At 36.7% G+C, this 21889-nt stretch overlaps 2 protein-coding genes across 2 annotated transcripts in view; one reads left to right on the top strand and one right to left on the bottom strand.

The window, feature by feature from the left end:
• ATG3 (autophagy related 3) overlaps positions 1 to 18985 on the bottom strand; it is a 29062-nt gene extending 10077 nt beyond the window's left edge. The window contains exons 1-6 of the mRNA XM_049785799.1: positions 18607 to 18985; positions 16045 to 16086; positions 11274 to 11323; positions 8075 to 8145; positions 6611 to 6718; positions 3332 to 3381 (exon numbers count right to left, since the gene is read on the bottom strand). Coding sequence (XP_049641756.1) covers positions 3332 to 3381; positions 6611 to 6718; positions 8075 to 8145; positions 11274 to 11323; positions 16045 to 16086; positions 18607 to 18678 — 393 coding nt within the window. The 5' untranslated portion in view covers positions 18679 to 18985. The remainder of the gene's footprint in view (positions 1 to 3331; positions 3382 to 6610; positions 6719 to 8074; positions 8146 to 11273; positions 11324 to 16044; positions 16087 to 18606) is intronic.
• Positions 18986 to 19179: 194 nt separating this feature from the next.
• The window catches only part of SLC35A5 (solute carrier family 35 member A5), a 28042-nt gene continuing 25332 nt past the window's right edge, over positions 19180 to 21889 (top strand). Inside the window, exons 1-2 of the mRNA XM_049785783.1 lie at positions 19180 to 19394; positions 20325 to 20473. Of these exons, the coding sequence (XP_049641740.1) occupies positions 20344 to 20473 (130 nt within the window). The 5' untranslated portion in view covers positions 19180 to 19394; positions 20325 to 20343. The remainder of the gene's footprint in view (positions 19395 to 20324; positions 20474 to 21889) is intronic.

The following is a 21889-nucleotide window of genomic DNA, read 5'->3' as shown; positions in this document are numbered from 1 at the left end:
TATGATTCTGCACTCAGAAATCACTCCTGGTAGGCACAGGGTACCACATGGGATGCCAGAATTTGAACCATCTGTCCTGGATCGGCTGCATGCAAAGTAAATGCTGTACAGCTGTGCTATCTCTCTGGCCCCACTTAGCATAGTTTTGTTTTGTGCTGGTTGGTATTCTTTGAGCCTCCTTTATCTGTGATCCCATTTCCCTTTTCAGATTAGGAAAATTCTTCCAATTATTGATTCTACTATTCTTTTTTTTTGTTTGTTTTTGGGCCACACCCGGGGGTGCTCAGGGGTTACTCCTGGCTGTCTGCTCAGAAATAGCTCCTGGCAGGCACGGGGGACCATATGGGACACCGGGATTCGAACCAACCACCTCTGGTCCTGGATCGGCTGCTTGCAAGGCAAACACCGCTGTGCTATCTCTCCGGGCCCATACTAGTCTTTCTTTTATGTTTTCCTTTCTTCTCCTTGATTCCTATGGCTCTGAAATTATTTTTCTTGGCCCTTATGTACTTATTTTTTTAAAACTCTTCTATTTCATCTTCTTTAGTATATTCGTTATATACATATATATGTATGTATACATATATATGTATATACAAATATATATATGTATATACAAATATATTATCTACACATACTTATTTGCTTTTTGGCTTCATCCATAGTTTTTAAGGCTTCCTACTACATTTATAGATCAATACTTCAATTCAGACTGTATCTTTCATTTGTTCTTAAGTATCATTATGATTGTTCTCCTTAGGCTTCTTCAGCAAATTGTAGAGGTTTAGTAGCATTAAAGATTCACCTGGGAAGGGGGGCACAGAGAGATAGCAGTGGTAGGGCACAGCATTTGCCTTACTTGTGGCTGACCTAGGACTGATAGTAATTTAATTCCCATCATCCCAAAACCAAAACCAAAACCAAATCCAAAAAAAAAAAAAAAAGAAAAGAAAAAAGAGAAAAAGACTCATTTGGGGTTTTGTTGTCTTCTGTTGGTATTAAAAAAAAATTTTTTTTTTTTGGTTTTTCGGCCACACCCGTTTGATGCTCAGGGGTTACTCCTGGCTAAACGCTCAGAAATTGCCCCTGGCTTGGGGGGGACCATATGGGATGCCCTGGGGATCGAACCGCGGTCCTTCCTTGGCTAGCGCTTGCAAGGCAGACACCTTACCTCTAGCGCCACCTTGCCGGCCCCAACAAGATTCTTAAGTATTCCCAATGTCTTAGACATGACATGTAAGCTTGACAAAGGGTTAGATTAGATGTGTTGTTTAATGCTGCTGCTTATGTCTAGAGTGTTCCTTCTTTATAGCTGAGTGTGCAGATGTCTAGAAGAACCTGGTAACTTCATTACCACAGAAGGTATGCTTAGATATTTTGTTAAATAGTATTGTTGCAGTGTAGTGATCATGCAGCTATGCGGAAAAGTGTTCAGATGTTTTCTCTGTCCTGCCTCCATTAGGGCCACAAAACCTCTTTCAGACTGGGCAAGGCAGAATGAACCAGGGAGAAGCTTGGAGGTAGCATATGCAGATGCTAGGAGTACCTGAAACATAGATGCAGGTTTTTTTTTTTTTTTCATTTCTGCTGCTTACTAGGTCACAAAAGCCTCTATCCAAGATGCACAGAGTCTCAAGTGGGATGGGTTTTGAAGTGGTGTGTAGCAGTTTTTAAATGAAACGACCTAATGTCCAAAAGGCTGGAAAGATATAGTGGTAGTGTGTTTGTTTGTTTGCCTTGCATATGGCAGGCTCAGATTCAATTCCCAATAGCATTTATTGTTCCTGGAGCCACACCAGGAGTGATCCCTGAGCACAGAATCAGAAGCAAGCCCTGAATAATGGAAGGTGTGACTCAAACAAAACAAAAGAGCAATTAAACAAGTGAAACCATAACTTACTGAGTCTAATCTTAGGTGACATACATTTTTAGGGGGTAAGTTTAGGTTATTTATTTGCATCTATTTAAACAAGCTAAAATAACTAAGTCAAAATACATTCTTTAATAGTACAATATTTGAATAAGTACAGTATTTTCTAAGTACAGATTTTCTATGTATGCACACAAATATCCTATGTGTGTAAGATATATATAATGAGAAATTAAAGAATTTTATTTAAAACAAATTAAGACATCTATCTGGCTCAATCAAGAGTAGTTATCCCTCAGAACCAGAGCAATAATACAACATGAAAAGCATTCCACTTGGACAGTGCTGACTATATTTCAATTCCTGGCATTGACATACCATATGGTTCCCAGCCCTGCCAGGAGTGATTTCTGAACACAGAGCCAGAAGTAAGCCCTGAGCACCACAGGGTATGGCCCCAAAATAAAAATTAGTAAAACCTCAACCAAATGCCAGTTTTTTAAATGTATTGAAATTGTTGCAGTTTATTACATGCCATCAGCTTTAACATGTTGTATAAGGCACACCTGACTGTTTCCAAAGGGATAATTTGCCGGTGTCTTTGTTTCATAGAAGTGACTGAATTTATTGTTTTGCTCTTTAATATTTTTTTTTTTTTTTGGTTTTTGGGCCACACCCTGTGACGCTCAGGGGTTACTCCTGGCTATGCCCTCAGAAGTTGCTCCTGGCTTCTTGGGGGACCATATGGGACACCGGGGGATCGAACCGCGGTCCGTCCTAGGCTAGCGCAGGCAAGGCAGGCACCTTACTTCCAGCGCCACCGCCCGGCCCCCCCGCTCTTTAATATTTTAACTATCCATTCCACTACCTCAATAAGACCAGTGCATGTGGTTGCTGATGTTCTGAATATCTGTCATTTTGAGTCCTTCAAAGCAAGAACCCAAGTAACTATGCCATCATGAGGGTATCATGGTTTATCACACATCCTGCTTATCTGTAATTTATACTAACAATAACAAAGTCATTTAATTAAACTGGCTAAGAAATTTTCTCCCTTAGGAAAAAGTGTTTCTATTAGGTACAACTTTGAGATTTTTTTTTTTTTGTTTTTGGGCCACACCTGGCGATGCTCAGGGGTTACTCCTGGCTGTCTGCTCAGAAATAGCTCCTGGCAGGCACGGGGGACCATATGGGACACCGGGATTTGAACCAATCACCTTTGGTCCTGTATCGGCTGCTTGCAAGGCAAACGCCGCTGTGCTATCTCTCCGGGCCTTGAGATATTTTTAATACATAACAGATTAAGAAAGAGAAGAGTTAGGTAAACTTATAAAGAGAAATGATAAGAAATAACAGGTAGGTAGAGTCATTGAGCTTGAAAATAATGGGTAGAATACAAAAAGATGAGTAATATTCATATAGGCAAATAAATCATTAGAAATATTACTAATCAACTAGTACCTTGCTTTCCAATGTAATCTCTTTAACAGTCTCAGTGATTCCTGTAACACCTGAATAAAATTCAACAGATAACTAAAATTAAATTATAAACAGCCCCACTTATTGATTCAAGCAATATATAATACATTTTTCTAAATTACCACAATATCGCTGAAATGAGGAGACATTTTAGTGAGTTTTTTTCTAATTAATAATTAAAAATAATATAAAAAGTACCTCAAAACAAAAAATTGAAGTCAAGAAACATTTCAATTAAATATTTCACCATAAATTATTCTACTCTCTATTAGTCCTTATTTACCTTATTTATTTCATGTATAAATAGCTAATTATATTCCTAAAAAGTGGATATATTAAACTTATGAGACTCAATTTATTTAAGCCTGCACTGACATTTTCTCAACAATTATTGGTTATATTCACAAGCTATTTACCTTCAGAAGTTTATGTCATTCAAAGGTAGTAATACCTTTACTTGAATGAACTAATTTTACTATTTTAATCTACAAATTTATACCATGAGATGATTTTTCCATATGAATTCATCTAAGTAAAGACACTGAAGAAATATAAAGTGTATCAGTCTCAAAGGGAGGGAACTGGGATTTACATGCATATATGCAGACTTGTAGCTCAATACGTTGTCCACAATATCTCCTTAAGTAATTGCCTCAAAACCATTTTGCTTAGGGGCCAGAGTGATAGCACAGTGGCAGGGCATTTGCCTAGCACGTGGCTGACCTGGGAGAGACCCGGTTTCAATTCCCTGCATCCCATGTGGTCCCCGAGCCTGGCAGGAGCAATTTTTGAGCACAGAGCCAGGAATAACCTCTTTTTGGGTGTGGCCCAAACACCAGAAAAAGAAAACAATAACAAAAAATACCCCACCTATTTTGCTTAATGAAGGCAGCATTAGAAGATTGCAGCACTGGTCAGATAAATAAAGATAAATATGCCTAATAATTGTGTTATCAATGAGATAGTTCAATAATTACAGAAAATATTAAAGAAAATAATCCCTAAATGTAAAATATGGTGCAAAGTATCTACTCTTTGGTAATCAGTTTTTATTGGCATTGTCCAGATAAAACTGCTAATCAATCTGCAATGATAAAAATGCTAGAATTAACCAGCACAAAATGTTAATGTGCTTTCAAAAATCTTACTCTACTACCAGTCTCCTGAACTTACGAGACAAAAACCTGGGGCTGGAGCAATAGCACAGTGGTAGGGTGTTTGCTTTGCATGAATCCAACCCCAGACAGAATCCCGTCTAATTCCTGGCATTCCATATGGTCCCTGGAACCTGCTAGGAGTGATTTCTGAGTGCAGAGAGCTACCAGGTATGACCAAAAATATAAGACAAAATATCTCGTTTTAGTATTCTAAATTTGAAGTTAGAAGATGTTATATCACCTTAGAAGAGGTTGCATGCCTTGAATTAGCCAACATGGGTTCAATTCCTAGACCTAGATTGTTCAGTCCTACACTGACTACCAGTCAACTAATTAAGAGGGGCCTCTCAACCTAGTGAGCACTGCTTGGGAAGCATATATATATTTCAACAATTACAGGAGACTAAATATCTACATATCTATATAATATATGCACATATAAATTAAAATATATTTTATTCATCAAAACCAAATTGAGGGTAAGAGCGATAGTACAAGGTTTAAGGCAATTGCCCTACCACACAGCTAACCCCAGTTAGGTACCAAGTAATGCATGGAACCCCAGATAATTTTATTGAGATGACCATAATGGCCCACATTACCATAGGGGCCAAGAAATGCAGTAATGCCATAGTTTTTAGCACTGAACCAGTCAATCTGATTGGCCAAATACTGTCCACAGGGAAGACCCCCCCCCCCAAAATTAGTAATTGGTTAGAGAAGCATTAAAAAAAATATGCATTTCCAAAACTAAGCAAATACAACTGCAAAAATAGGTTTTCAAGACTTAAGAGAAATCTAAATAATTTATATAGTTATAAAAAGCTTGAGTCAATACTTTAACATTTTTTGTTATTTTTGTTTTTTGGGTTGCACTCAGCAGCACTCAGGGGTACTCCTAACTCTGTGCTCAGAAATTGCTCCTGGCAAGCATGAGAGAATGTTTATGGGATGCCGGTATTTGAACCACCATCAATCCTCGATTGGCCGTGTGCCAGGCAAACACCCTATTGCTGTGCTATCTCTTCAGCCCTTGAGTCAATACTTTAAATAAAAATGTTTTGAACAATTTCTAAATCAGATACTATGATAATAAAGATTTATCAACAAATATTTTTGGTTTTTTTGGGTCATACCTGGCAGCACTCAGGTATTACTCTTGGCTCTATGCTCAGAAGTCGCTCCTGGTAGGCATGGAGGACCATCTGGGACACCAGGGGTCAAACCCAGATCTGTCCGGTGTCAGCCACGTACAAGGCAAACGCCCTACCGCTGTGCTATTGCTCTGGCCCCTCAACAAATCTTTTCATAGATCCCTTGAGTTCTTACAATCTGTTTAGAAGTCTTTCAACAATTCCTTTTTTTTGGTTTTCGGGCCACAACCGATGACACTCAGGGGTTACTCCTAGCTATGTGCTGAGAAATCGATCCCTGCTTGGGGGACCATATGGGCTGCTGGAGATCAAACCACGGTCCGTCCTAGGTCAGCAGCATGCAAGACAAATACTCTACTGCTGTGCCACTGCTCCGGCCCCATCTCTCAACAATTCTTAACCTGACTTACAAATGTCAGGTCTCAGTAAAAGAAATGAGGATGCCATAGATTCTTTCCTAAACTTTCTTATTCTGAAATGGAATAAAATACAAGTATGAAATTTTTAAAGAAAAGTATTAGAATACTGCATATTCAGTATTTTTATTTGCTTTCCATTTTTTTTTTTTTTTTTGGTTTTTGGGCCACACCCGGTGGTGCTCAGGGGTTACTTCTGGCTGTTTGCTCAGAAATAGCTCCTGGCATGCATGGGGGACCATATGGGACACCGGGATTCGAACCAACCACCTTAGGTCCTGGATCGGCTGCTTGCAAGGCAAACACCGTTGTGCTATCTATACTCTGGGCCCTTGCTTTCCATTTTTAAGAAATAAAGAAAATATGGATACTTTCAATTATGTCCTGAAATAACAGTAACATAAAAATTTAGCATATTCCAAGAACAGCTTTTCTTTTTACCTCATTTATCTTTCTTTTCTAAAGCCTACTAGAATAGAACCGCCCTATGTACATATCTTCTATTGTTACCTTTATACCAATCTAGTCTCATACCTGTGTTATGGTAAGTATCTACCCATCCCCCATCACCATCATCCTCTTCGATGATTGCTTCCAATTCATCAGAATATTCCATCTGTTTGCACCGTTTATAGCATGGCACTATTAAAAATACAAATACAGTTAATGGCAGGTTCTTTTCTTATTAGAAATAAAAAAGATTATTCATTCCATAAAATAGGGTATCTATTGTTAGAAGTTTTAAATTTTTTTTAAATATTTCTAGAAAATTTCTATTACTAGAAAACAGGGTTTCTATTTCTATAACTAAAATATTACTTGACTACAATTTTTTTTTCTTATTAGGATAGGATTTCCTTATTATTTTCTTTTACTAGTGGAAAACAAATGTTTTTTTTTTTGTATGTTTTATTTTGATGATCTGTGAAACAAAATAGGTTAAAATGCAGAGGACTTTTTAAATTTCTGATTAATAAGTAAAATCTCATTTTAATGATTAGACTTTCAAATCACTGAGGTGTCACGTCTTTTTTCAGAGATGGAAGAGGCAACGTCTGATTTGCAATGATAAAAATGACATGAATTCATATTTGTCTAAACTATTCATAGGAGTTAAAGAACCAAATTCACTAAATTTCTAAATTTTACTCTCCTGTACAACATATCACCATTTTTTTCATATAGCAAATATTTCAATTACAGGCATCATTTATATTATTCTAAAACTCAAATTAACATTAAAGAATTATGTTTTAGGGTAAACAAACTATTATTAATCTTCAGATTTTTAAAACAAACTATAACTTATAAAATATGTTACCTGAAAGAATAAACTAATGTTTTACAGAAACCTTCACTTTGTTATAATGAGCAAACAAGAACATAAATCAAGGTATTTTTATGTGGCAAAATAGAACAAACTGAGTTTGTTTTCAAATTAATTTAATAAATAAGACACCACATGCTTCAAAAATTATTTTGTGCCCATTCACAATTCTTTAATAACAAAATTTGTCATTAGAAGTATTACCTTACCTGTTATAAAAATTTAAGTTTAAAGAATATTAAACAAAGCATCTAAAAGGATTATGACTATAAAGCCAACTTAAAACAATGAATGTGAAAACATGTGGCCCCCAAACCAAAAACGATTAAATTAAGATGAGTAAGGGCTAAGGTATTTTTGGGGGGCTAAAGTTATTTTCAAAAATATATAATGCAGGGGCCGAAGAGATAGCACAGCGGCGTTTGCCTTGCAAGCAGCCGACCCAGGACCTAAGGTGGTTGGTTCGAGTCCCGGCGTCCCATATGGTCCCCGTGCCTGCCAGGAGCGATTTCTGAGCAGATAGCCAGGAGTAACCCTAGAGCGCCACCAGGTGTGGTCCAAAAACCAAAAACCAAACCAAAACAAAAAATATGTAATGCAGGGCCAGAGAGATAGCATGGAGGTAGATGCAGTGCAAAATTTACGAATATGTTCTTATATATTATTCTTACCATTTTTGGTGACCAAAAATTGTTTGCCTGTTGGTAGGTAAGCCTTCACTTTTGGTTCTTCCCCTGTAGCCCTTTAAAATGAGTGAAAGGCACCAAAACACACACACATTAAAAGGTAAAAATAAACAATATCATGTATAAATTCCAAAACTACATAATCTACAGACCTTGTTTTAGGATTCATTTGAAAAGAATGCTATTAAGTGATATTTGTAAGGCATGAAAGAATATACATTAAATGTAGATAAAATATACTATCTTTACTAAAATTTCACTACATCCTTTCTATACTAAACAGAGATATCCCTATAAGACGGTAGAGTGTGAAATGGAAGGGGAAACAGACAGGGTAGAGGAAAACAAGCAGTACAGTCTATTAACATTATTGTCTAAAAAAATTACAGTGGTTAAGATATATAAATAAAAGCAAAAAACAAAACAATGGTAAAACTGTTCCATACAACTGGAAAGGGAACGTTAAGAAGGGGGGGTCTTGGGTTCCTTGGGGGAAGGAGGCTTCTTGGGTTCTTGGGAAAAGGAGGGGTACTCTATTGATGGGTATAATGTTGGAATTATGTGCATGAAAACCCATTAATAGTATTGTAAACCACACAATAGATCACTAAAAATATTTTTTTAAAAGGAGGCAGATCTGAGGAAAAGGCTGGTTAAATATTAGACAAAAGGAAAACTTAGCAACTATTAATTATAATTATCTGAATAAAAATTGAAGTTCCTTGATGAATATAAATCATCTCTTTTTTAAAATGTAAATAATCTTAATCAAATTTCAATCCTAAAATACAGCTCATCTAAACACAGGCAGAAAAATAGTAGTACATCATTACATAATAAAGTAGGTCGGCAAGATCTCTATTTCTACCACTCTATTAAAACAGAAATTAAGAAGTAAAAGGTACTCTTAGTCACATGATTATGTTGACAATAATGGAAATCCCAGGGGTCTCAAACTCGCAGCCCAAAGCCCATTTGTGGCCCCCTGTACAACATTTTGTGGCCCTGCCCTAGAGGAATCTTTTTTTTTTTTTGTTTTGTTTTGTTTTAGTTGTTTGTATCACAGCCCCCAATGTTCAAGGCTTACTACTGACTTTGTACTCAAGGATCACCCCGACTTTGCCTCCTGCGGCCCCCAGGTAAATTGAATTTGAGACCCCTGCCTTAAGAAAAACTTTGAGTTTTTATCTCAGGACTTAGAACACTAACAAGCACTATCTTCATTTGATTCTGAGATCTTAAGAAATTGAAATACCATCATTTTATAGATAGTAGAAAACGCTGTCATAAAATCAGATGGCAAAAAGCCAAAAACCACACCTTATAAAGTTCAGTCTATCTATTCTTTAATATTACTCAGAGAACCAGCTACAATATCACTCATTTTTCAGAATCAGAGTATCATTAAAAATTTGTTCAAAGGTTCTTGCATGACTGGCCTATTAGATTTTCCTAGGACTTTGATACGTGAGTCTGTCACAAGCATATGGGTATAAACTGTTACACTCAAAAAACCCAATATCTTATGTTTTACAAAATAAATTATATATCAGTTAGAAGCTAGATATATAGTTTCAACAATTCAAGGAAGAGAGACATATTAATCACCCTTAACAGATCAGATTCTTATACTAATAAGTTAATTTTAAATACAGCACAAAACACATGTAGAAAAGACAGGATATAAAGAACCTGATATTCTGACCTACATAAAAACCAGTTCTCTAAGATGCAGATAAAAATCAGTAACTGGGGCCGGGAAGGTGGCGCTAGAGGTAAGGTGTCTGCCTTACAAGCGCTAGCCAAGGAACGGACCGCGGTTCGATCCCCCGGCGTCCCATATGGTCCCCCCAAGCCAGGGGCGATTTCTGAGCACATAGCCAGGAGTAACCCCTGAGCATCAAACGGGTGTGGCCCAAAAAAAAAAAAATCAGTAACAATTATTTTGGATATGTGCTAAATAAAAAATTAAGGAGATTAAATGTCAAAGAAAGGTCCATCTTTGGTTTAAAATAGTTCCCTTAATTCTAAAAGAAATTATCAGTTAGAATCTTGTTGATTGTAGAATTTATAATACTCCCATTCAAAAACATGCCTTCCAACTGCAAAAAAAAAAGTCATTAAATGGGAGTAAAGAATAAAAAAAGCTGAGCCATTTATATCTAAATAAGATGATGATTACAAACAATTCAAGCTTGATGAAGAGTGTACAAGTACTGAATTCACTTTTTCAACTATTGGAAGATAGTTTTAATTAAGTACTTGACATTAATTAAATTTCCCATTAAAACAATCAAAATTTTTGTTTGTTTGTTTTTTTTTTTTTTTTTTTTTTTTTTTGGTTTTTGGGCCACACCCGGTAACGCTCAGGGGTTACTCCTGGCTATGCGCTCAGAAGTCGCTCCTGGCTTGGGGGACCATATGGGACGCCGGGGGATCGAACCGCAGTCCGTCTCCTAGGCTAGCGCAGGTAAGGCAGGCACCTTACCTCCAGCGCCACCGCCCGGCCTCAATGTTTGTTTGTTTTTGGGTCACACCCAGTCGTGCTCAGGGGGTTACTCCTGGCTCTACATGCAAAAATCATTCCTGGCAGGCTCAGGGGACTAAGTGAGATTCCGAAAATAGAATGGGTTGGCAGTGTGCAAGACAAATGCCCTACCCGCTGTGCTCAGGCCCCAACAATCAATATATTTTAATTTGAAAAATAGATTAATCAAATGTATTGAACTCGTAAAAAATTATTTCAACATCTACAAGATCAAACCTAGATCTTATCAATAAATGAAAAATTATAATAAAGTAATATTTATCTAAAAATGTCCACCTTTGCCCATATTTTTCTTCCTTTAGTTTGACCTTAAGAGAAAAGTATGCTAGAAGAGGGCTAAACTGATAATTCTGATCTTAATGTATTAATTTTTTTTGTTTGTTTTTTTGGGCCACACCCGTTTGATGCTCAGGGGTTACTCCTGGCTAAGTGCTCAGAAATTGCCCCTGGCTTGGGGGTACCATATGGGACACCTGGGGATCGAACCGCGGTCCTTCCTTGGCTTGCAAGGCAGACACCTTACTTCTAGCGCCACCTCACCAGCCCCTTAATGTATTAATTTAATTTCAAAATTATTAAAATTATGGAGCCATTATCTTTTACTAATTCTTTTATTCCTCAAACAAAATTACTCACCATTGCCATGTAGGACAGTGATGGACTAAATGATCTCCAGCAGCCACAAACTATTTAGGATTTAGAAGGGATGTGGAAAAATAAAAATAAATGAATGAGATCATATTATGTAACCTGTATAACCAATAATGAATTAAAAGGCATAAAATACTAACTGCTCCACCAATCTGGAGATTTAGTTTTAATCATAATTACACTGCACAATTTTTCATTTACACAAAACTATAATTTTGGAAGACAAAAATAACAGATATTTATTTTCTACTTTAATTTTCAAGCACTGGAATAAAAACCAAACATATATAGAATAAAATATAAGCAAATATAATGCTACAGAATTTAACATGATATAATGTATTTCATATATGAAATATAAAGATTCCTGATAATGGCAGATTATTTGATGACAATCTTTTGGTTTTTGGGATTTGTTGTTTTGTTTTTTGGCCACACCCAGTGATGTTCAGGGGTTACTCCTGGCTATGCGCTCAGAAATTGCTCCTGGCTTGGGGGACCAGATGGGATGCCAGGGGATTAAACCAAGGTTGGTCCTAGGTTCGCACGCAAGACAGATAGATGTCTTATGCCCTGTGCACCGCTCCGGCCCCTAGATGACAATCTTTAAAAAATACTTTACTAGTAGAGTTACTATATAGATGCAGGTCTATGATGTAAGAATAGCTCATTACATCACAGATTAGTTCTTCCTTATTTTTAAAACTTAGGTAAGAGCCAATTTTGAAATAATCTCACATACATATTACAGAAAATCAGAAATAAGATTTATGAATGAAATTTAGGACAATATGGGAACAGACTCAGAAAACATTTTAATAGACTCAGAAACCAAGACAATTATTTAATAAATTCTCTAAGATAGCTGACTATCTGGACAGGATGAATATTGTACATGTCTTTGTTATTATAAATGAAATACTCAGAAACATGTTTAACCTTTTGGTAATTTCCATGACAAATAAATATAAACTGATTTTTACTATTGATACAAACTTTGCTTATCCTAGAGAGTACAAATTAAAGTATTAAATCCTACAGTGTCCTAAATCAAGCAGCATATGTGCTATTATATAAATTCTATTTTACAACAGGTTTTTTTTAAACATTTGTTTTGTTTTGGAAACACACCCAGGAGTAATCAGGGGGCTTACTCCTGGCTCTATGTTCAGGGATCACTCTTGGCAAGACTTGAGCCCTAGCATCAAATGTGGTTTGGCCACATGCAAGACAAATGGCCTCTATTATTTCTCCAGCCCCCATTTCACAATTCTAATTTAAAATACTGTATTATTCATGGGATTCTCAAATCAGTATTCATCATCTTCTAATGTCTTTCTGATAAAAATGTTTTATATATAATACTCTATTTTGAGAAAAATTCTCTAAAATATGAATTCTGAGTTCCTTTTCTTTTAAGGAGATGTATTAAAACTTATCAGTATAGGGAGCTGGAGAGATAGCACAGTGGTAGGGCATTTGCCTTGCACGCAGCTGATTCGAACAGATGGTGGTTTGAATCCCAGCATCCCATATGGTCCCCCAGGCCTGCCAGGAGCAACTTCTGAGCGCAGAGCCAGGAGTAAGCCCTGAGCACTGCTGGTTGTGACTCAAAAACCAAAACCAAACCAAACCAAATAAACTTATCAGTATATTCTTATCAATACCTTTACATGAATCTATTGCTTCATTTCAAAGAAGCTTGGGGTAGGAGTGGTATATAGCAAGCAGGGCATTTCCCTTGTACACAGCTGACCCAGTTTCAATTTCAGGCATCCTATATGGTTTCCCAAGCCTGCCAGGAGTAACCACTACGCACCACCAGGTGTGGCCCAAAATAAAAACAAAACAAACAAAAAACAAGAATATTTTTTACTTTTATACTGGATAGGTAAAGAAAAAACTCAAATGAAAATGATACTCATACCCTCCAAGTTTTAAATATTCTGAATTAATTACATCAATTAAAAACTATGTTTAAACCTGCAGTTTTATCAGAAACATAACTCATCATCAACAAAGGAGTGCTAATTTAGCAAAAAGCAAGCAAAAACAAAAAAGAAAACAAAACTGGAAGGATAATAAGGTGCTTGTCTTGTAGAAAGCAGACCAGGTTCAATTTCTAGCATCAAACCAGATCCCCCCCGAACCTTGTAGGAGTGAGCCCTGAGCAGAGAGAGCCAGAAGTAAACCCTCAGCATAGCTGGGGAGTGTGGCCCAAATGAGGGTAGGAGAAAAGAAAATTAGTTATAAAACTAATAATTTTATTGCATAGATCCTCTGGTAATAATATTAAAAATTTTAAAAACTGAAGATAAGCTAACATTTGCATGGGGAGTTAGTACATATGCACATTTGCTCGTTGGCAATAGTCATTATTACATGCTTCATATATATCCAACTAATAAAAATAAAGGGCAAATTTCTATATTTGCATTGTTTTTGTTTTGCACTGTTGCTTGTAGTAGCATTCTCTTTATCTTGGTGATTAATAACTAAAACACTTTGATGAACTACCCACTGTTACCAGTATCAGTAGGGGCATACATATTGTTTGTTAAAATTATTTGTAGTAAGTCAATATTGTGTTAGATAATTATTGTCCCCCTTTCATAAACACAATACTTCAACACACACCTCTCAATGAAAGCAGAAAGATAGCTGACGGCTGGCAGCCAAAGCCCAGAAACAGCGAGAAAAATGAACAATTCAACTTAGTATCTATCCAAAGCAAATGGTATCTTGTTTTCCTCCTCAAAATTCATTCTACTCTAATTCAATCCTATAATTGTCTCTATCCCAATCCAGCATTATGTGGTTGGTATGCAACTGAACTAATTTTGCCTTACAGTTTTTAAAAGGAAAGTCATAAACCACTTAATGATATAATCAAGTGCAAGTAATGGTTACACATTCTAGAATTTGTAAGTACTTTGAAAATTAACTTAGTTTTATTCAATGACCAGATTCATGTCTCCCAACTATCTATTTACCAATTAGTCATCTACATACATATAAAGCCAGAGTGCAAGAACTGCCTATTTTCATCTCTGCCCTTCATGTTAGATACTTCAGTTCAAGAGTTTAAGTTATAGCTTTGTCTGGTAAGACAATGAACCATATCTTTAATATCAAAACTTAATTTGATTTGGAATTCAAAGCAGTAATACTGAGGAAAAAGGGTATCCTTTAGAGCAGTTTCTCAATTGGGGGCCCAAATGAACCCTTGAAGATCCACAGAATATCTCAAAGGCACTATAAATTTAATAAAATATCCTGAAAATAGACTGCCATGGCATAGGGACCAATGGGCAGAAATGGGATAACAAGAAGAAAGCAAAGTCAGAATGGGGAGAAAAGTACAGTGAGAAAAAGATCAAAAAGCACTGCATTAGGGAATGTCTATTTAAACTCCCTGATTTTATGACCTGTGCCTCCTGCTTAACTGGCTTGTCTGATTAATGGGCAAGTCTTGGGTTCTTTTTTATGAGACATTTTCAAATAGCAATTTTAGTTAAAAGATTAGTTTAACACATCATTCTTAGAATTCACAGGATTTGCGAGTTAAGAGCTATTCCATTATAGAACTGGGAACTCCAGAAAAATTTTCATTTTATTGTTTTATGTTGGGGTTTTTGTGCCACACCCAGAGGTACTCTGGGAACTATTTTTGGCTCTATGCTCAGGAGTGATGCTTGGAGGTGGTCAGGGGATCATTTGTGGATCCTAGGATTCTAAACTGGGTCACAGCCAATACAGCTACATGTGAAGCAAAGTACCTTACCTCCCTATTATCTCTGGCTCCTCTAGTGAAATTCAATCACAGTTAAAAACTAAAGAACTCAGTTAACTCCCTGGCTTGCAGTCTTGGAATTTATAGCAGTAGTCAGATCATAAAACATAGCTCATTTAAAAAAAATCAATTATATAATATGATTTGTTCTAAAATGTTTCTTTCAAAATAATCAGTAAAGTTCAAATGCCAAACAGGAGAAATTCTGATGAGTCAAAGGTCAAGTTTAATTTATGTTGCTAATTATTAATACTAAAAACAAGTAGGATACAATGAAAACTACCTGTAAATCCAGAAAATAGGGCTTTTTGATCAGAATTATTTAACAAAACAAAAATCAATTAGAGAAAGAGGTCATTTTATTAAAGACTTAGTGGAAAACAAAAGTAAATCTTCAAAACATAATTTCACATGAAAAAATTCAATTAGAGGGGCTAGAGTAGTGGTGCAGTGGGTAGGGAACTGGCATTGTATGCAGACAACATGAATTCAATCCCTAGCACTACATATGGTTTCAGGGAGTACAAGGGGTACAATTCAGCAGTAGAATACATGTAAGAGATCCTTGGTTCAATTGCTGTCTTCAAAAAACCCTCACAAAAATTAAGTGGAATAATAAGCAAACTTAATATTCAAACGGTGAATATGTTTCCATTGTAGAAGGTCATATTCTCACATTTGATATAACGTAAGTCATATAACACCAGAGTGCACTGCAATTTAATATGATACAAATATAAGTAAAATACATAGCCATAGGAATTTTTTCTACGCTAAATCTAACCCTCATTTCTAAATTAAGAGGAACTACTGAAAATGTGAGAAGTGGAAAATTTAGAGGGAAGTTACATTTCTTCTGTGAGAAGTAGAAATTTCTATAAAGTAACTTGTAGTTGATAACTGTTTTTACCCAAATAATGATCAAAATTCAAGACGTTTTTTAAGAATATCTTTAATACTCACCTCTTCTGGGGTAATAACACCAGTTTCTTTAAACTTTGATTCCTATAAAAACAGAAAGAATACTAACATTATACTTCCACTTTCAAACTTAAAATGTTTTGTGATGCAATGACTTGCTTGGCATCATGCTAAAAGACAAAAAAAGTATGCAACACTGATAGCTGTCCTCAAGTCATACAGAAATCTAAAGGAGTAAACTGACACAAATAATATTATAGTACAATTTGAGTAAGTAAAACTTTTTGAAAAAAATTGTTAAATTTCATACAAACATAAATTCTTACAAATAATGTATGAAATAAAATATCTTTACTTTGCCTAACAGTAAAAATGTTCGTATACTTTAAAATTTAACCAGCATTTCACTTAAAGTAAGATTAAAGATGAGATCTAGAAGGCATGAATTATCTAGTACTTTTCAATTATTCTACTCTTACTATGATTACATTCCTTTCTCTAAAGGGTGCAATTTACTAATTTTTTTCTGTATTTTAGATTATATGTAAGATTTTGTAGCAGTCTACAGAAATGAACGATTAACTATTCATCAATTATCACTTACTATCAAAAATTACCCAAAACTACCACTTGTTAGTTGAAGTAATAGAAATATAGACATAAATAAAATAAACTCAACTCCTGTTATAAGAAATTTAAATCCTAGGGAAAAGAGAAAAGTCAAACAGTAATGAATACCTTGAAGAAAAATGAAAAAAAAAAATGAAGCAGAGAAGAAAAACATCGATGCACATGGAAGGAAGGATGGGTAGGATGGTTACTTATTAAAGAAAGGCTGGAAAGAGAAAGCAAATTCAACAATAGATGATTGAGAAAAGACTGGGAGGAAACCATTTCAGACACAGAAGTTGAAAACAGAGATAAAAGTGAAATTTTTGTCACTTGAAATTTTAGACACTGGAAGGGGGATTGGTGTTGAAACATTGTGTGTGTGAAAATATTCTATTATGAAAAACTTTGTAAATCATAGTACTTTCATCAAAATAAATTTAAACTAGGTAAATAAATGAGAGAAAAAAAATCACAGGCAAAAGTGTACAAAGTGGAGTTCGGGATGGCTTCAGGAAAAGTGAAAAAGAGAAAAAGAATAATCCTAAAAGAAAGCAGGAGTGTCTACAACCACCTATAGAGATTTGAAGTTCATTCTATGGATTTTTACCTTTCACAGCATTTAAGTCTTCTAAACCATGATTTTCCTTCATTATTGCTAGGAGAAGAAATTATTTTTATACTGGAATTTAGGTTTTTTTTTTCTTTTTTGTCTTTTGATGTCAAGTAGTAAACTTAAGGATTCTTTTATAAGAAAGAAATTCTTGGCAAACTAAATTCTCTTGGAAAAGAGACAAAGAGGGGCCATTAATTCTGTATTTCTTATTACTAAAAAATACTTATCACCATTGAGTCAAGTGTCAAATTTATTTTCAATTTCATTAACATTAAATACATACAAGAATAGTCAGAATGAAGTTGTCTCATATATACACATCTGGGTTTTGTTAGGCTAAATTTAACATGTTTTTTTAAATATCATTTTGGAAACAAGTATTTTAAAAAGCCGATAAAGGTCTAATATTCTTAGTATGCCGGAAAACTTACTGAAGAACCACTTCCAAGAGAATTGTATGCCCATACTAAGACTTAGTTAAAACTTTTAAATTTAATTAAGTTTGAGGGTGGCAGGGAATACTAATAACTTGGAATTCAATTTACTATGAATGCTTGCTTTTCACAAAGGAAAAATAAAGTAAAAATAACAAAAATAAAACCCACTCTCCCTTAGTTATAAAACAAAAATTGCATTTGAGAAATGTATCTCAGTACATCAAAGCAGTCACATTTGTTTTTACTTGCAAATGTTTTTGATTTTTATTGTAAAATGTCCCATATGTAACTTCTAAGATACCTGTGTGTGTGTGGGGTGTATGTGTACATAGATATATGTATATATATCTATATCTATATATGTATATATATACATATATCTATATCTATATATACACACACACACAAATGGGGGAGACAGAAGGACCAAATTCTCCATCTCTAAGTTGCACAACTAGTTGGCCTGTTTTAAAAACAATAAGAAAAGTAGTTTTATTTTTGCCCATTAGGCAGCATCAAAAATTCTGACTTGGGACATCATAAATCCCCCTTCCCCTTCCTTATTCCTCTGAAATCATCCAAGTCTCTCCTGGGTCACAAACTTTGCAATGATTATGAAGGGACTCTGTAGGAAAAAAAAATGTGGAAGTGGCATGCATGTGACAAGAACCACACACACTGTGCCAACCTACTTCTTTTCTTTTCGAAGACAGCCCCCAGTTTCCGAGAAAGGCTGTGCTCGGATTTCGGGTGCAGAAATCCGTCGAGGCCCGGACCAGGTAGGTAACTTACCTTCCAAGGAAGGCAGCAAGCGAGCAAGCCCGCGCCACTCACCTGCACGCTCCCGCCTCGCCAAGAGCCCGGGGGCTCCCGGGTGTCCAGCAGCGCAGCGCCGCCGGATTGAACTTGGCTGAACTGAGCAAGTGCGGGCCGCTCACCTACCTTGAGGACCGGCGTCAGGTACTCGGCCACTTCCAGCGCCTTTCCCTTCACCGTGTTAATCACGTTCTGCATCTTGGGGCCGGAGCCGGGGCCGGCCCCGCCGCGGGGTGAAAGGGCTGAAAAGTCAGAGGGAGTCCCCGGCAGCAGCCGCTCACTTCCGTTTCGCACCCGGCCAGCTCCACCTGGGGAGACGCGGCGCGACGCGGCGACACGCGACGCCACCGGCCCAGCTGTCAGTCACCTGGCCGCGAAGGAGGGCAACCCCCCCGCCCCCTCCAGCAGCGAAGGGAATCGAAAGCGAGGCGGGTGAAGAAGTGAAGCCGCGGGCGCACGCGCACGCGCACCGCGCCTCGCCCTCTCGGGAGCGGCAGCCTGCTCCACACTCGGCTGAACGAGCCCTCCCCTTCCGGCTTCCCCTACTCCCGTCACTCAGCGACCACCTGGGTGTCACGTGATAGCAAGGTGGGCGGGGAAACCCTCTTCCGACACGTGACGCGAGAAAGACCAATCAGAAGAAGAACTGGGCAGCTTCGTTCCGCCTCCCGGTAGCGGAAGTAGAATCGCGCCTGCGCTATAAGCCCTAGCGCCGATCTTTTTTGACGTTTGGGTGTTTTTTTTTTTTTGGGAGGCGCGACATTCAAGGCTTCTTCTGCTTTTCTTCCCTGCCCATAGCCGTCCCCCCTTCTTATGGCGCTTAACGAATTTGGATACTTCCGCGGAGCTAAACGGTGGCTATCTCATCTTTAATATGTACGCTTTGATACAAGCTGCTCTTCTCAGGGACCGAGGTAACTGCACCCCTAAGGCAAGGCGTCTGCGCGTGCGCACGGGAGGGTGGGCGCGCTGGCTGTGATCCGTATTGCGCATGTGCAACAAGAAGGCCTCTCCCCCCCCCCACCCCCTTTTTTTTTAAATCCCAGCTGGTGAAGGGAAACCTACCGGGCAGGTGTTTTGTTGGCCTATGTGTGTGATTCCGCCCAGATGTATTGTTTGTGTTGGCTTTGTGTCTTTCATCTCTCTTCCAAGCCCTGTTCATCTTCCCAATACTGGGATGATGGGGTTTCAGGCAAGTTAATCAGCCAGCTAGAATTTAGTGTTCTTGGTCTACTAAATTATTATTATTATTTGGTCTACTAGAATTATTGAGCTATATTAGAAAAAATTAAATATTTTTATATTTTACATATATAAATTTTTTTCTCACATTTCATTCAAAATAAATGGCGGTGTTTCAGATAGTTCCATTTTTGATCATTCTTGTAATATTTCTCAAAAAACTCTTCTTCCTAAAGGGGGAAACTGCTACTAAGGAGGAAAATACAAACCACAAATTATCTAATGCATTAAAGTTGATTCTAAGAATGAAAGCTAGAGTTTTGTGCAAAATTCTGCAATGCCAAAATATCAGTTCACTTGTTCCTTTTGCAGAACATCTACTGGCTCTGGCTTTTTTTTAAAATACCTCTTAGAATTTCATCTCATCAAATTTTGATTTACATTCCATTTGCCCATAGATTGATTTGTATTCCCCAATAGCTGTAGTTTTGTTCTAGACATAACCTAACAGGCTAGAACAAAACTACTGCTATGTGTATTGCTCTGTATACACATATACTATCAGATATTACAAAAATAATTTTCTCTTCTCAAATCAATGGTGCTTTGGACTATACTTAATATGCCAGCATTTTACTCATGAAACTGTTCTTCTTTTTAAGGCAATTGAAAAACAGCGCAATGGAAACCAAGTTCTGTGGTCATCCTCTTTTATGTTCCTTTTCAACTATCTATACATTCCTATTAGGTATACTATTTATAGCTTTAAGCTCGAGTCGCATTCTTCTGGTAAAATACTCAGCCAACGAAGGTAAGTCAAGACTTGAAATACATAAACTCTTTCATCTGTTCATACATTATCTCTTGACTTTGGCCTCATTAAATACAAAATGAGGACAGTGTTCTTTGAAATTCCCTGCTTCATGTGATAGATGTAGCCTGTTTGAATTCCATGCTTTAAAAGTCATTCCTTAGTAAAATTTGGATGCTCTGAAATTCGAATCCATCAAGGGTTTGAGCCAACCCTTTGCCAGATTACAACCTTGACTATTGTTTAATTCAGCAATATTGTCTGGCATTACCAGTAGAATCTATAATTATAAATTATTTTAAAATGGGAAGAAATTTGGTTGGTTAGTAATTGTGATATGCTATTTGCATGGTAAGATTACCAGTTTTGATAAATACATGCTTATGGTATCTTTGTGTTTTAAACAGACATCCATGCTCAGTTTTATTCTATTAGCTTTATATGAACCTTGCACTTATTATTGAAGATATACTCTGACCCTTAATATTTGATTGATAAGTGACAGGTTTTACAGTTCTCTATGTCAGTTAAGTATCTGCCATACAGTAGGTTGTTAGCAGAGTTTAAAGGCCTTCATACATTAAGTTTGTTCTTAAGAACTCATAGTTTATAAGGAGATATATACATTTATCACATTTCAAGATATATACTTATATCATGAAAATACAATATAGTACCAGAGTAGTTTTGTGACCAAAACTCAACTACAGTCATGTTTGTAATCACAGTGTTTAAATAAAGATTTAAAAAAATGATTATATTCTGTTTAGGAGAGGATAATGTGAAGTGAAAAGAGATTAAGGGACATTTCTCTGTTAACGTGATGATATATTTATAAGAAGACATAATAGGTAAGAATATTAAAACTGAGGAATCATTTTTATTAAACAAGTATTGATAATAAAATACCTGGATGTGGGACTGCAGCTGGTATGGTGCCTGACTGGCATGTGACCAAACTGGGTTAGATCAGATCCCCAGCATCTTCCAGGATTAATTGTTAAGTAAACTGCCAGGAGTAAGCCCCGAGCACCACAGGATATGGCCCAAAATCAAAATGCAAAAACTTAGATGTTTTATGAGAACATATTTAGAATTATTGAATAGCAATTTAAGGTGTTAGCGGGAGAAGGATACTTTGCAAAAGAGGGAAGTAATAATTATTAAGAACTTTATGTTATTATAAAGCTATCATGTTTTCATGTTATGCTATGGAGCTGGGACTTTAATAGCCTATCAGTGGTCGGCAATCTGTGGCTCGTGAGCCACATGTGGCTCTTTACACTTTTAATTTGGCTCTTTTGTGTGCCGGGCGGCCGCTCCAGGAGTCAGGACTCTGCTCCTAGCCTCTGTCAGTGTGTGCCCTGTGTGGCTCTCAAAATAAATTTCAATCGTCGTTTTGGCGAGATTTGGCTC

The sequence above is a fragment of the Suncus etruscus genome, chromosome 13, assembly GCF_024139225.1.
Source record: "Suncus etruscus isolate mSunEtr1 chromosome 13, mSunEtr1.pri.cur, whole genome shotgun sequence".
NCBI classification, from domain to species: domain Eukaryota; kingdom Metazoa; phylum Chordata; class Mammalia; order Eulipotyphla; family Soricidae; genus Suncus; species Suncus etruscus.
The sequence above is the reverse complement of the archived record's forward strand: the minus strand, read 5'-3'. Positions and strand labels throughout refer to the sequence as shown.